Source organism: Pygocentrus nattereri, chromosome 6 (genome assembly GCF_015220715.1).
Source record: "Pygocentrus nattereri isolate fPygNat1 chromosome 6, fPygNat1.pri, whole genome shotgun sequence".
Lineage (NCBI taxonomy): Eukaryota > Metazoa > Chordata > Actinopteri > Characiformes > Serrasalmidae > Pygocentrus > Pygocentrus nattereri.
Genome location: NC_051216.1, coordinates 48,646,159 through 48,661,854, shown reverse-complemented (window position 1 = coordinate 48,661,854; position 15,696 = coordinate 48,646,159). Strand labels below are relative to the sequence as shown.

Here is a 15,696-nt window from a genome sequence, read left to right as displayed (position 1 = left end):
AAAGCTCCTCCGAGCCCAGCAGGACGTGTGATCTCCGAGTTTGAACAGTCCGAGCTCCCACAGCGGTCTGAGGGCTCTGGTTCTCTGTAGGCCTTTTTCATTGTAGGAGATGACCAACAACATAGCCGGAAGCAGCCGACAGCCCGTGATCAATACACAGAATCCCAGAGTCCTCCCGGGTTTCTTCATCTCGGGGAGGAAAGGTGGGAAGTTCTATTCAGACCATCTCTTCTTCTGTAAATGATACCTCCCGTAATCTGCTGTACAGAATGACTTCAGGAAGAGAAAGAGGGTCTGAAGCTCTCAGAGGGATGCAGTGTCCAGCCTTCCCTCTTCAGTAATAACTCTACACCTCTCTAATGAAGCTTAACGGGCTTCTTTTATTTTGTTCTTCATGCCGTGTTTATCAGTAATTATCCACGCTTTGATCCAGTGGATGTTCTCAAACACAGAAACTAATCGCTAGTGTGGTTCTCTGTGTGGTTCTATGTGGTTCTCAGTAGGCGTGTCTGCAGCCTCCTCCACTGACGCTGCGCACCAAGCAGCTTTCAGCCTATTGGCTCTGAGGCCGGGGGCGGGACGTTTCTTCCCGTAGTCTATTGGCTCCGAGGACGATGCGGGACTTTCCTTCTCATAGCCTATTGGCTCCGAGGACGAGGCGGGACTTTCCTTCTCATATCCTATTGGCTCTGAAACCGGGGGCGGGACTTTCGTTCTCATATCCTATTGGCTCCGAAACCGGGGGCGGGACGTTTCTTTCCATAGCCTATTGGCTCCCAGGCCGGGGGCGGGACTTTCATTCTCATAGCCTGTTGGCTGCGTCATTCGCACAATTTGAATTGTGTCACCAGCTCGAGATCTCGCGATAAGGCCCGAGAGGCTGCGCGTCAGGCTCGGTGGCAGCGCGTTCGCGGCTCATGTTTGAACCGAAAGCGAGAATTTCTCGGGTTTAGGTCCTGAATTCGGGCTCGGCGGCCGGTCCGGACTCCCCGGCAGTCATGAGGCGCAGTAAGGCGGACGTGGAGCGCTACATCTCTTCGGTGCAGAGCCTCTCTCCCGCTCAGACGGAGGTAAGGCCGCCGGCCCCGGACTGCGTGGCTGGTTAGCAGCGAGCTAACTGGCTTCACAGATACTGGCCATAAGTTTGTGGACACCTGTCCGCATATTTAATTATTTAATTATTTAATGAATTATTTATTGGATCTGTTTGACCGGGACAGAGTTCATTAATCCACAGGTCAGACACTGGACATCGGCCGGGCTTAGCGCCGGCTCTTCTCCCTGTTACTGCGCCAGTTATTCCTCATTCCGCGACCTGCTGTAGTTAATGTGTCTGGAATCCGGTGTTCCTGAAATTAAGGACTTTTTGTTTTTTGGAAAAAAAATATTTCTAAGAATGTATCGGGACATTTGGCAACGATGCCCAGTCATAGCAGAACCACAGCACCATAAAATGAGGAGTTTCTGTAAAAATATCCTTTTATTGAAAACGAGAACGAGCACATCCAGCTCCTGCAGCGAGGTGTACGACCCAGTATTCCCAAATATTGGAGAGTGAGAGTTTCAGTTTATATTTGGAAGGTTTGGAAGTAACAACGTCATAATCAAAATTCCTGGTCATGTGACGTCATGGCGCATTAGTCCTGTCAGAGTAGAAGGCCCTTTTCCCGCAGTTAAACAGGAAAACTCGGGTTTTCCATGTCGCTGCTGTTAGTGAAGTTAGGATGTAGTAATTTTTCCATGTGGCAGCGCCGTGAAATAGAGGGTTAAAACGGCAACAGAGTCGGAATAAAATGACTTAAACACAACATACAGACTTACAACCCAGGAGCAGCGCTGTCTCCCGTTTACTCTTCAGGAAAGACTTTAGCTGGAACATTGCTGTGAGGATTTGATTGCAGTCAGCCACAGGAGAATTACTGAGGTCAGCTGCTGATGTTGGATGATCAGTTCTAGGTCACAAACGACTCTGGTTGTCCCAGAACGCAGGTCCAGGTCTCCACAGCCCGGTGGAGGGGAGTTTGATAGCCTGGCGTTGGGCCCGGTTACACACGCTGTGTCAGAGGTGAGCGGGAGTCAGGAGGGTCCCGCTGGCGTCAGGAGGGTCCCGCTGGCGTCAGGAGGGTCCCGCTGGCGTCAGGAGGGTCCCGCTGGCGTCAGGAGGGTCCCGCTGGCGTCAGGAGGGCCCCGCTGGCGTCAGGAGGGTCCCGTATGTAAACTCTACCCTGAAGTGGGGGGCAGTATTGAGACGGACTGACTCTGTGACCCGCAGGCGGCTCCGCTGTGGCCCTCAGTGCGGGGAAAGTCCGGCAGAGCCTCAGAGCCTTTAAGCCTGTGTTACTGATAGGAGCCTGTGGTTATGATCAGTCTTACCGTCTCACTGCAGGTCCGGTTTCGGTTTCGGCCGTTTAGCCGGTGCGGGCGGTCAGTCAGAGTAAGGCGGTTAGCCCGAGTCGCCCTGTGAGGGAAACGGCCAGTCTGGTCGATATTAAAATCACCACAGTGACCAAAAGACGCTGGAAATGGACAGAACTTTATTTAGGCTGGGAATGTGGGAGTGCTGGTCTCGCCACTGGGTCGGTTCGGTCTGGTTCAGGTTCCCTTCAGCTCGTTAGCTTAGCTGCGCTAGCCGACCGGCTAACGCCGCTAGCAGCAGCGCTTCCTTCAGGAAAACGCGGCAAACCGGCGGCGAGCTGACGGGCCGAGCGGGGCGGGTTCGGGATAAACGTTCTGATCAGACCCGTGTTCGGACTTTACCTCCCCGAATCTGGGAACTGGATCGGAGCGGACTCGTTTTCTTGCTTGTTGTTCGGCCAGATCACCCGGCTAACTAGCATTAGCCGGCTAGCTAACTGACTTGCTAACGAGCCCCGGCGGTCGGAGCGGCAGAGCCCCAATATAGAGACTTGAACAGGGAAACTAGTGAGATTAAAGCGCTGAAATAGATCAGTGACGGTAGTTGAGATGTTCAGCACTCGTTTCAGTTTCTATTCGGTTCAGAAAACACTAAACGGCTAATAAACTACGAGGTTTTATGGAAATCAAACCAAATTTACTCGCAGCGGTTTTTACACCTGATGATGTCACAAAGCAGCTTTACAGAATTTCAGTAGAGACAGAGTGTCTGACTGTAACCCCGGGGGCAGGCCGGAGAACCCTCAGAGCTGAGGCGGAACCCTCAGAGCTGAGGCGGAACCCTCAGAGCTGAGGCGGAACCCTCAGAGCTGAGGAGGAACCCTCAGAGCTGAGGAGGAACCCTGGGCAGGAACAGGGCTCACCAGGGTGACCATCCTCCCCTGGTCAGACTACCTGCAGATTACTGACCAAAAAAACACGGGAAGACCCTGTGCAGTCAAATCAGCACCTCTAATAAACCTCTAATAAACCTCTAATAAACCGACTGTAGCCGATTCCACTCTTCAGCTTTAGCTGAAGTGACAGCCGGGTGAAAACCACAACAGCTGTGAGAGGCGAGGGCGTGGCGCTAGAGTCCCGAGCCCAGCCTCCTAGGCCCCTCCTGTGGTGCTGCAGCGGGGCCACTGCTGCGCCTGGTGCTCGGGGCTCTGGGGCTGCCCTGTTGCCTATGGCTGTCGTCGTTCTCCTGCTCTCGGGCGCCGCCCTCCCTCCCTCCCCCCTCTCCCGCGGCTGATACGGGTGAGGTAGTGACTACCGGTCTGAACAGGTTTGCATTCCTTCGCTGCCAGGTGAGCCTGTTCTGTGGTGAGCAGAGCGAATGCCGGCGCCTCTCCTCTCCTGAGCAGCAGCCTTTAACGCCGTTGTTGGGTTTGAGACGACGGGGTGGTGATTATAAGCGGCGCTCGCCTGCTCCGTGACCGTGCCGGTGAACAGACGCGCGGTTTTTGCACGTCAGGATGAAAATAAAGTGATTGGTGATTCACACGACCTTCCTGTTTATTTTCTTCACACGACCTTCCTGTTTATTTTCTTCACACGACCTTCCTGTTTATTTTCTTCAGATTCGTCCTCGAGCTCAGAACATATGGACCAAAAACACACGTTAATCTTACGGTGAGGGCTGCGCGGTGATATGGTGATCACATCAGCTGGACAGGCGTTTAGATCTGACCGATACTCTTTCAGACCGATGTTTCGTGACTGACTGATCCAGAAGAGCGGAGCGTGAGGCGGATGCTGAGCTGCTGCTGAATCGTCTGCAGTTTATCCGCTTTCATGTTCGTTTAGATTCATCTGATTCCGGTTTTTGCATTTTATAAATTGTATCAGCGTGAAAAATCTAGATCTTCAGAAATATCATAGTTTCTTATGTTGTTACGTTTCTTTAAAGGAAATGTTGAATATTTTTGTTCAGGGATGTTTCCTCAGTCGTAATATAGAATACGTTCATTCACGGCTGTCGAACTGCACAGCAGTGGTTCCTGATTCCGGTTCTAGGATCTGAAGGGTGTTTTTCCCGCTCTGACTCCCGCTCTGACTCCCGCTCTGACTCCCGCTCTGACTCCCGCTCTGAGCCAGTGATGTGTGGTGTGTAGAGCAGAGCGAGTCTGGTTGTGAAGCTCCCTGTGGGTGGAGCCGTTGGAGGTTCCCCTGCTGCGCCGTCGAGTGTTTGTACTGTGATCTGCTGTAATTGGTCCTCACTCCTTCTTCTCTTTCAGAAACCCGTGAAAGGATTTCTGTTTGCCAAGTTGTACTTCGAGGCGAAGGAGTATGAGCTTGCTAAGAGGTGACGTCAGTGTTTAAGACTGTTTATCAGTTTTAATGTCTCGGGATTATTATGAGACGTAACTTGCCGTCTTCCTCTTTTCCTCCGGCTGTATCTGCAGACACGTGTCGGCTTATTTAACCGTGCAGGTCAGAGACCCCAAAGCCCACAGGTTCCTCGGCCAGCTCTACGAAAGAGAGGGTGAAGTTGAAAAAGCTGTAGGATGTTACAAGGTTTGAGTTTCACACATCACACACATCTGTCAACATACAGGCTTCTGAAGGGGCCTAATTACAGTAGTTTCCTTGCCTCGTTATCCAGTGTGGCTTTAGAGGGAAAGTCCACTTTTTCCAGCGTTTCACTCCGTGTGAAGTAATGCAGAATGGTTTGATGACGAATGATTTTATTTATTTATTTATTTATTTATTTATTTGTAGGTGGTGATGTAACCAGGGATCAGTCATTATTATGCAAATGCAGCCTTTTTTATTTACTCTCCAAAAATAACCAGTGAGCCCAACTTTGCATACACTGAGCAGCTCAGAGTTTTACAGTTAAAAGGCAGAATTAAGTAATAAAAACAGGAACGAAGAATAAAACTGATGATAAAAATAAAATGAGAGTGAGGAGCAGGTAAAACGACGGCTGTGTTCGTTAATAATTTAGAGGATGCATTAATGACGTGAGCTAAACCTGAAAGCAGAAAAGAGACGAAACTTGGTGAGAAGGAAACGAATGCTGGTGGCGTGGCGGGAATTCTGACTTTCTTTACTCTCGTCTTGTAACTCCCTGCGTTTCCTTGTCCTCCGCCAAATGTGTTTTAAGGCAAAACTTCGTCCCAGAACTCACACACACGTTTTCTGAGCTGCTCATCCTTCTGGGTTGTGGGGTCATTTCAAAGCCATCACCAAATAACGCCTTGAGTAATTTAACAGGGTGGTAGGCGGAATATTCCATGGAATATGTCAATATGACCAAATAAAATAATTAAAAATATAATAAATACACATTTAAATACAATAAAATTTGATTTCATTAAAAATATTAGTTCTAGGCTGAACTGAGGGACCTGAAAATGCGTTTAACAGTAAAGGAGTTAATTATGCAGAAACACTGAGAAATCCGTGGAGTTCCCCTCGAAGCTAAAGAGGCTTTTACCAGGAATTTATGTCCTTTGTCCCAGTTAATGAATTCCTCTTTCCCCCGTAATACTCCAGCGTTCGGTGGATCTGAATCCGGCTCAGAGAGACTTGGTCCTGAAGGTGGCTGAGCTCCTGTGCAGTAAACCTGAACTCGACAGCCGAGCGGAATTCTGGGTGGAGAAAGCTGCCAAACTTTTACCTGGTCATCCGGCCGTCTTCGACCTCAGGGTTGGTACAACATGACCATCGCCATTGATTTGCCTTTTATTTTCTATGTTTCAGAATAAATTGGAAAGCTAATTTTACAGAGAAGTTTTACCCTTTTATTAAAGTCGTGACGGCTGTACTGAAGAGTAGAGCAGCTTCTCTGACTCGAGCGAAAGCCCATCGCTTATAAATCACATCCCTTTAATGATGTAGCTGTTAAAGGTACTCAGTCACGCCGACGACTGCTTCACTAAGCAGGTTACTCGGCGTGGAATCGGTGCCTGGTCTGAGTATAATGGTATCGCTGCATCCCTTGAATGAGCGAGGTTTCAGGTCTTTGGTTTGCGGAGAGGTTTATCGGTCATTTAAAGGAGTTTTAATACCGTGACGTATAAATAAAGCCAGTAGCCGCCCTGTTCTATCCCCTCTCTCAAAAAGCTCCATTAGAAGTGTCTTTATCAGTATATCAGGTGTGTAGAGGTAACCTGGGTCTCCTCCCTGTAGGAGAAGCTGCTGAGCGCGAAGGGACAGCAGGGCTGGAACCAGCTGTACGACCTGCTGCAGTCGGAGCTGCAGCTGCGCCCGTCCGACGCCCACGTCAACAGCAAGCTGGTGCAGCTCTACTGCTCAGACGGGCGCTTGGAGGACGCGGCCAAGCACTGTCTGTCTGTGGAGAGATCGGGAGCGTTGAGACACAGCCTGGACTGGCACGCCACCGCCATCCACACCATTCAGGTCTGGGAAGGTCTTTATTCAGCCTAGTCGCTTTGGACTATACAGTCGTGATGCAGAGTAATCGTGATATTTTGCCGTTCTGGCAAAATTTAAAGCGTTAAAGTTGCCTTTAAATCTCCTGCAGGAATACTTGGCACAGCCAAGCGTGTCTTCTAACGAGAAACTGTGCCGCAAGTTTCGAAAGGAGCTCCTGCTGGCTCACTGCAACCTGCTGAGGCTCACGCTCTCGGAGAAAGGATGCCAGGAAAGCGTGGACGCCCTTCAGACGTAAGATGTTTGCTTGGTTATTAAGAGACCTGCATTGTACATTCAACAGGTGCACACACTAATACACTGCCAGCCAGTGCAAGTTCCACTTTAACGACCTTTTTAATTATGTTTACATTATTCACGGGAAAAGGATGAATTTTAGTGTGGAATTAAAAAAGTTACATTAATGGATCAAAGTTCAGTTAAATACTAACCGTATCTTTGAGTAATCTTTTGAGAAAAACCCATAAAATCTGCAAAAAAGAATAAAATGAAAACCAGATTTTAGAATTGGTTTCAGAGCAAAGCGAAAGTAGAGTGGACCGTTAACGTCCCACGACTGCTGCTCTCAGATGATGAAGCTTTAATACAAAGTACATTTTAAATGGAATCAAATACATAACCTTATTGGTTATATTAAAGCCATCAATACATCTGATTGGTCCTAATGGCATAACAACGTAATACTGATGACTCGGTGAAGGCATGTCGGAGAGCGTTGACCAACACCGGCAGCGTCAAATTAAAGTCTTCAGCTTCAGCGACTGAGCGGTTCCTTCTGTTGGCAGAGCAGCGGTGCTGATTGGTTGTAATTGACTCATATTTATTTCGGCCAATCCAGTGAGGCTGTGGGCGGGGCATCGGGGCAGAAGAGTCATGCATATGTTAGAGGTGCTTTAATTGGGTAAAAACCAGCTAATGTAGTTGATTAGTGAAGGAAAGGTGAGGGTTTGGAAGGCCTTCCCGGCTGACTGGTGACCCCTGGAATAGAGGCTGCAGTTGATGGCACATTTTTGACCAATTCTTTTCTTTTCATAGATGTTATTAATATGCAGTTTTACTGATTTACTGAACGGTTCATCTGGTAGAACTGTTGTATTTGAATTTACCTCACATGGTGACATAACCACCATATGGCCATGGCTCTGTGATTCCAGTTTTGACCACGTTATGCAGTCCCTAAAAACATCTGCCCTGACCGCAGCAGACGAGCTCTCGGAGGTCTTCGTGGAAATGAGAGCTCATCTGTATCTGTATGCTGGGACCCTCCTGTTGAAGATGGCCTTGGAGAAGGAGCAGCAGTGGAGAGCCGTCGTTCATTTAGCAGCCTTTTGTTACCTTCTGGCTTTCCAGGTAAGTCGTAGTCGATGCTTTGCCTGATCAGTTTCTCCCTCAGCCTTCGTCTCGGTCTTTAACAGCACACTGCCTGCACGGGTTACCCAGTGCCTCACTGAGGTGGTCTCACTCAGGGTGGGAAAGGCGACAGTGCGGTCCTAGTAAGGGTCCGCTGCACAGCAACCCAGCTGGGAAGTGTCCGCCCACGTCAGGTTCCAGAGCGGGTCGCCGAGCGCTGAGGAGCACACAGCCCCCCGCCCTGTACGCTGACGTGGTCCGATGCTTCGTCGCCGAGTTGCTGTGCTTCCCAAACGCCTCCAGTTTTCAGTAACACGCTCTCAGCTGATGGTGGAAAATCTCGGAGGGAAGAAAATTCCGCAAACTGACCTGTTGAGATGGTGGCGTCTTATTACAGCGCCACGCTCCGATTGGGCGAGCTCTTTAGACCGGATCTTTCAGCGATGTGGGGCTTCAGGCCTGGGTGCTCGATTTTATACACCTGTGGCAGTGAGACTGAAAAACACCTGAATTCAATGATTAAGAGGTGTGTCCCAATACTTTTGTCCCTGTAGTGTGTGATATCTTCCACATATGTAGGGGGGGTCATGCTTTACTCAGTGGGCTTATATTATAAACAATGCATGAAGTGCAGTTTTTCTTGTCTTAATATTGATTGAAGTTGCAGGTCGACTAATCATGTAGTTATTTCTTTATTTATTTACTTATTTTACAGTTAAATTCCAGCTGTGTCTGCAAATAGAGGTTAAACCACGTGGCCCGTGGCTTCTCTGTGTAGGTGTAAATGTTCAGTTTGTTGGTTTGGACGTGATCCTGGCCGGTTTTATGAGCATGTGTAGCGTAGTGGGTCGCACCACGGCCCTCCATGCGGTAGGAGCAGGGAAAGTGGCACTTCCCACCTGCCATAGTTAACGTTTAATGCCAGCCTAACGTTACCTGCTTGTTTCTTTTCCCCTCTTTAGGCTCCCAGACCAAAGCCAAAGCCTGAGAAAGGTGACCTGGCACAACCGAAACCTCTAGAGTCGTTAGCCTGTTACCGTCAAAGCCAAGCAGGCCACATGCTGCTGAATCTGAATCAGGAGCCGGAGCACTTAATAAAGGAGGTGGTGGAGGTGTTTGGGAACAGGAGTGGGCAGGAAAGTCTGGTGGAGATGCTCTTCAGCGTTCAAGGCCCTTCCAGCCGCTCGTTCATTGGAAACGATTCTATAGGTGGCATCAGTACCCAGACACCAGATATACAAGAACTTGCCAAGTGTGGCAGTGGTAAGTAAAACCAGACGAGCTCGGCTGCCTTTCATCAGTTCATCACCTCTCATTATAGAGTCCCGAGTTATCGGTGGGGTGAACTCTGACGACCCTGACTGGGCCTGACTGACTAAATAACATGAAACTATAAAATTCAATCAGTTTTTTTGGTGAGGATTTCTCAAATGCACTCAATATACAACGTGACTGAATTACTGTTTACGTGGGAGTGAAGTATGAAAAAACAAAACGGGTAATGGCTAAAAATAACACTGCGGCATCCGTAAAGATGACGTACCAAGTGTGTGCTTAAAGGGCAAATGCTCTTTTACTGAACGGGCAGCAGTAGAGCTGCCGCTCAGCACAAGCTGCCACAGCCAGGAGGCAGGCAGGTCACTTCTAACAGCTCTCCTTCATGGTAGACGCATAACCCAACACCAGCCACCCAACACAGAACAGCAGAGCCAGTGTTGGATGTTATGCTAAAAACAGCTTCACTACAAAACATGTCTCTCCATGCTGTCTGGCCGGGACGAGCGCAGTCGTCTTCTCTCTTTCTTGGTCCTCTTGGCCAGCTGCCGTTCAAGTGTCCTCGCTGGCCACTGTCCAGTATGTATTGTGATGTCCTTACACAGCAGGACACGGCACGTTTTTTGTGATCTAGCTTGGGAATTTTATTTGGTCCAAAAGGAGCTTCCTTAACATGAACTGAAACTAAGAGACGTCAAATTGTCACACCTATGCGTTTTTACGCCCTCGTGATGTGCATCTTACCCTTTGGTCTAACGGCGTCTTTCCCCTGTGGTCTCAGGTTCAGTCCTGCATTACGGGGATCTGCAGTACCTAACTTGGCTGGGCTTGCAGTGGTCAATGTTGGGCGAGCGGCCAGCCCTGAAAGACTGGCTTAAGCAGCTCTATCCTCGTCTCACTTTGGAGACCTTCAAACTGGACACCAACACTCCGGAGTCGATCTGTCTGCTGGACCTCGAGGTGAAGACCGTTTTTTGTTTTGTTTCCTGTGCGTGAGGTGGGTGGAAGGTGTTCAGGATTCAGGCTGAAACTTTTACACCTGGGAAAATATTTGAATATCATTCACGTGCATCATCAGATTTAACAGGCTTGCATTGCGTTTGCGTTACGCGACCCTTAAGATGAACATGCATCCAGTCATTTTCAAGTGATTGTTTTGGTTTGCAAATTTAGACACTTTTTTTGTTTGTATTCCATAAATGATTCTTTAAGAAATGTTTTATAACTGAGTTATTTAGTGCTTTATTCCATATTCTGGTGTTTCACTGTTTGTTCATTTATTCCAGGTGTTTTTATTTGGTGTGGTGTTCACAAGTCACTCTCAGCTACAAGAGACTGCGAAGATTTCTGCCGGCTCCCAGATGCACGAGCCGCGATGCTTGCCTTTGCAGCTCATGAAGCTCTTGACGTCGGAGAGACAGAGCGAGTGGTGGGACGCAGTCTACAGCCTCATTCATAAAAAAGCACTGTGAGTCTGCAGAAGCCCTAATGAAGCCCTAATGAGGCCCTAATGAGGCCCTAATGAGGCCCTAATGAGGCCCTAATGAGGCCCTAATGAGGCCCTAATGAGGCCCTAATGAGGCCCTAATGAAGCCCTAATGAACCATTCTATCAACAGTCTCGTATATGAAGTCAATCTGGTAGTTGCAGAATTATTTAAAATTTAAGGCGACTTGTGTAGTTCCACTGTAGGTACCACTTTAAAAGAAGACTACCCTTATAAAGCGTTCATGAATGGTTTAAAAGGAGTTTCATGGAGTCATTAATAGCTCATAAAGACCTTACTCATTAAGCGTTTCCACGGTGACCTGGTTACTGATCTTGGTCTTTTTCACCAGTCAGCATTAAACCTGTCGGCTTCATCACATTCGTATTCATCAGCTATAACTGCTCAGTTATTAATGTGTTATAACTGCTTTTTAAAGCGTTTATGACCTAGCCTTAAAACCGTTACCAAACTAAATCGACGTTCATGAGCGCATTAGAAGCGTAGTCTTCGTTTAGTCTCCTCCTCAGCTGCACTCCGTTTGTCCAGGTCTTATTGAACTCTTATTGAAAACTTCCTGCAGCTTCCTGAGACGGAAGTTTAATATCATTGTTATTGTGACCCAAATTATCATGGTTATCACAATTACTGTGACAAATAATGGGCAGTATTTTACATAAACATGAAAATGCTATGATCTGATATGATTAACACACAGTGGCACTGTGTGTCCAGGAGAGGTCAGGGTGCTGAGACGTTTGGTGTTTTTAATGTTAAGAGTACAGACACTGTTTAATTTGAGTTCGTACCCCCTGATGATCTGATCTCGGCTCTCAGAGTATCAATACAGCGTTTTCTTATAAGGGCGTTTAGACTAACGGACTATCGGCTTCCTATTTGCCAGCTTCTTGTTTGAATTTTCCAAGAGTTACATCCTGGCACGTCAGGCGTTCTGATAACTGCCACTCCTTTTAAGGCGGAACAGGAAAATTTGAGCAAGAAGCTGGAGACTTCAGCTTTGTAGTTTTAATGCTGGTACAGGTAGAACCTGTCATCACTACGGTGGACTGGTCTGTGTTTCTGTGCTGTTGGCGGTTCTGATCTTCTTTCTCATCTCTTGAAGTCCTAATATGTCTGCAAAACTGCGAATGGTTGTCCAGCATGGCCTGAACACACTGCGGGCAGGAGAGAAACATGGCCTTCAGCCTGCACTGCTCATCCACTGGGCCAGGCACCTCAGCATAACGGTGAGTTACTCGCTTCACTTGAATTGTGTAGATTGGAGACGTGACCGCAGCACCGTTTGGCCGAACTCGGAGAGCGTTTGGCCGAACTCGGAGAGCGTTTGGCCGAACTCTGAGAGCGTTTGGCCGAACTCTGAGAGCGTTTGGCCGAACTCGGAGAGCGTTTGGCCGAACTCGGAGAAGCCCAGATCGTATTTCTCTTTCTTACGGGTTTAAAATGCTGAACGTGCTGCGTCGTTCATAAAGCTGAAGTTCGCTTTTATTCATGGTTCAGTGCCTCTTTAAATTGTGGAAGGAAAATGTGATTTTAAGGTGGAACAGTAAAATTCGAATAAGAGCTACAGCCTCCTGAAATTACTCCTGTATTTATCTTGGAATCAGATAATTCCGTAATAATCCTGTCACTGCAGTTTTCTCCTGACGCTGCAGGGAAACCCTGCTCTGGTCACTGCAGCTCTGTTATACCTTACATACCGCTTCCTTATCCAGTACCATCAAAAGCCTTTAATTCTATACTAGGCCAGTATATTGAGTTCTATAGAATTCAAGCTTTTATTATACCATTGAGCTCTTTCACACAAAGAAGTAAAATTGCACTGTTTAAAAAGTAGAATTTGCAACTAGGAGAACTTCACTCTTGCCTTTTTGGCTTATCTGAATGTGAACACACACACACACACACGCGCACGCACACACACACACACGCAAGCATTATTTCAGGCAAACTTCAGTAATTGGGGCAGTCGTGGGCTGGAGGTTAGAGGTTAGGGAACTGGCCCTGAGACCAGAAGGTCGCCGGTTTGATCCCCAGTGCCGACAGTCCATGACTGAGGTGTCCTTGAGCAAGACACCTAACCCCCAACTGCTCCCCGGGCACCGTGGATAGGGCTGCCCACCGCTCCGGGCAAGTGTGCTCACTGCCCCCTAGTGTGTGTGTATTCACTAGTGTGTATGTGGTGTTTCACTTCACGGATGGGTTAAATGCGGAGGTGGAATTTCCCGTTTGTGGGATCAAAAAAAGTCTCACTTAACTTAATTCAGTACTGTGTACTCATTTATACTGAAATAAATGGTGTAATTTTGCATAAATTTGCTTTTTGTGAAAGAGTTCATGTGAATAAGAAGCTTTTACTGCCCAGGGTACCAGGAACATTTTGGAATTCACCAAAATTACATCAGACTTATTATTTTTATATAAAATAAACGTTGTGTGTGGCTTGGTTCATTGCAGGGTGATGGCGTAAATTCCTACTATGACCAGAAAGAGTACATTGGCCGTAGTGTCCACTACTGGAATGTTGTTCTTCCCCTGCTGGAGAAAATTGAGAAGAGGCGCAGCATCGCTGAACCCCTCGATCCCATGTTTAAGCATTTTAGGAGTAAAGACATACAGGTATGGCGACCGCACATTCGTTTGCATTCCAGGTGATCCTAAAAGGACTTGGCTGTGTAATAAATAAATATATATTTTTTTCTCTGTTAATTTTAGGGTTCTGAAGTCAAAGGGTATGAAGAGGAAGCCCTGATCGCTTTTGCCACTCTGCTCGACATCGAGGGCAAAACTGATCAGGCCATTTTAAAGCTTGAGAAGCTCAACAGCGTCTCTTCACATTGGCACCTTGCTCGGGTAATTCAGTTCGTTATTTCGTGTTGGAGAGGATGTTGGTTTTGGTGTGTCTTTTAATATGAAAACGCCGGTTATTTGATTGGTGTCCTTACCCCAGATCATTTCTCAGCTAGTCAGATATCAGATTGGTTGTTTTGGGGGCAGCTGTCTTTGCAGAGTTGTACCTACTTTCTGCTCTTGTTTGATTTTATGAACCACAGATCTATCAGAGGCTTTCTGAGGAGGCGGGAAACGGTGTTGAAGAAACTCAAGATATGTGTGTGAACTTTCTCCGGCAGTTCAAGAAGTACCTATCAAAGATCTACCACGCCAGTGCAGATGATATGGAGAAGGTCTGGAGTCTAATTCTAACGAATGAATAACCTTCTGGTTTTGGGGTCACTGAAGAGAAATTCAAAATAAACTTGATTTTAATTTATTTCAGCTGCCTGTGTCAATGGAGGAAGTTATGGATTTGCTGAATGATGTCAATCAGCAGCTTGGAGAGAGTGGAGAGGGTTTGGACGGAGTTGACGGAGGGCTTCCAATGACCTCGAGCCCAAGATCTCTCGCAGATCCAGCTGTGGCTGCTTCTCACAAACTGTCCATGTCATCCCCAGCCAAGAGTGTTCTCTCCCCCTCCAAAAGACCAGTGGTACATCGTTTTTCCTTTTCTATGTTGGTGTGAGGTTGTTTTTGTGTACGCATGCATGTTAAACGTGTCTTTTATTAATAGTTTTCTCCCAAGACTCCCCCTCATTGGGTGGAAGATCAGAAGTCACTCTTGAAGATGCTCTGCGAACAAGTCGAGGCTTTAAAGGTGAGTAACACATCCTGAAGTTCAAAGGTGAACACCATCACTGGCCAACACCCCCCGCAGATTTTAGAAGTTACTGCGCTTTCTTGGTTCAGTGTTATAAACATTAAAAATGAGAGCGAGAGTCGTCGTGATTTAAAAATGAGCATAACGTTTATTTCAGAAGGATAATTCAATTCAGACAACTGAGGCTTGTAGGTTTCTCAGTGCATGTCTTTGGATTCTTATGTTGCAGAATGAGGTTCATGACCTGAGGCGCAACGCGTCCGAGACGACAGACTCTCCGTATAACAGAGCGTATCCAGGAAATTTCCCGGCAGAAGCCCTGCAGGAGCCCTTTCCGGCTACACAGCCATTTCATGGAGCACCACTTACAGGTCAGTCCAAAAGCCAGTTCGCACAAAGCATTGAAGTGTTTCAGTCCACACTGTCTCTGCTAGACGCTGCAGAACCCAAACCCTCGTCAGACCAGCGGAAGGCCTCATGTCTGGGTAGCAGGTACCCAGCATGCTAAACATCAGGCTGTCACGTTTATATAGGCTGGACTGATATGACGTGTGTGACGGACACACATGTGTAAGGATAGATAAAAACAGGCTGAACGAAACGTTCTAGCTACAACACACAAAACTGAATATAATGGCATGAAACACAGCAGTACGTTCCTTCAATGCGAGTCTTGCCGCTGTCAAAACTACCAGCACAGGTGTTGTCTTTTATTCCATTATCTTAAAATAAATAAAGAAAATTTCAAAAACTTGAGCTTGAGACTGAAGCCGTGTGGATTGTATGAATGGCCACTTATGTTTTCACTGCGCTTGTGTGTTGACTCTGGAGTGAATTCCATTTAACCAGCTGGCTTTAATGAATCGCCGCAGCTCTTTACTTAGGCTGTATTAATTTTCCACTAATTTGCTTGTTTTTCAGTTGCCACTACAGGCCCTTCAGTGTACTACAATCAGTCCCCTGCGTATAATTCACAGTACCTTCTACGCCCTGCTGCTAATGTAACGCCAACAAAGGTATGCATTCGTATGGAGTGTGAAGTATAGCTATATACGTATATAAGTGTGTGTGTGTGTGTGTGTGTGTATGTATGTGTGTGTGTGTGTATATATAT

At 47.3% G+C, this 15,696-nt stretch overlaps 1 protein-coding gene across 2 annotated transcripts in view; it reads left to right on the top strand.

Annotated features, from left to right (window-relative positions):
* Positions 1 to 858: 858 nt before the first annotated feature.
* The window catches only part of ranbp2 (RAN binding protein 2), a 32,020-nt gene continuing 17,182 nt past the window's right edge, over positions 859 to 15,696 (top strand). For both annotated transcript variants that reach the window (XM_017719368.2, XM_017719367.2), the window contains exons 1-18: positions 859 to 1,070; positions 4,635 to 4,702; positions 4,803 to 4,914; positions 5,899 to 6,051; positions 6,535 to 6,765; positions 6,890 to 7,032; positions 7,953 to 8,148; positions 9,111 to 9,411; positions 10,205 to 10,383; positions 10,710 to 10,891; positions 12,033 to 12,156; positions 13,385 to 13,546; positions 13,643 to 13,780; positions 13,981 to 14,112; positions 14,205 to 14,414; positions 14,496 to 14,579; positions 14,812 to 14,953; positions 15,504 to 15,598. In XM_017719368.2, the coding sequence (XP_017574857.2) occupies positions 999 to 1,070; positions 4,635 to 4,702; positions 4,803 to 4,914; positions 5,899 to 6,051; positions 6,535 to 6,765; positions 6,890 to 7,032; positions 7,953 to 8,148; positions 9,111 to 9,411; positions 10,205 to 10,383; positions 10,710 to 10,891; positions 12,033 to 12,156; positions 13,385 to 13,546; positions 13,643 to 13,780; positions 13,981 to 14,112; positions 14,205 to 14,414; positions 14,496 to 14,579; positions 14,812 to 14,953; positions 15,504 to 15,598 (2,724 nt within the window). In that variant the 5' untranslated portion in view covers positions 859 to 998. The remainder of the gene's footprint in view (positions 1,071 to 4,634; positions 4,703 to 4,802; positions 4,915 to 5,898; positions 6,052 to 6,534; positions 6,766 to 6,889; positions 7,033 to 7,952; positions 8,149 to 9,110; positions 9,412 to 10,204; positions 10,384 to 10,709; positions 10,892 to 12,032; positions 12,157 to 13,384; positions 13,547 to 13,642; positions 13,781 to 13,980; positions 14,113 to 14,204; positions 14,415 to 14,495; positions 14,580 to 14,811; positions 14,954 to 15,503; positions 15,599 to 15,696) is intronic.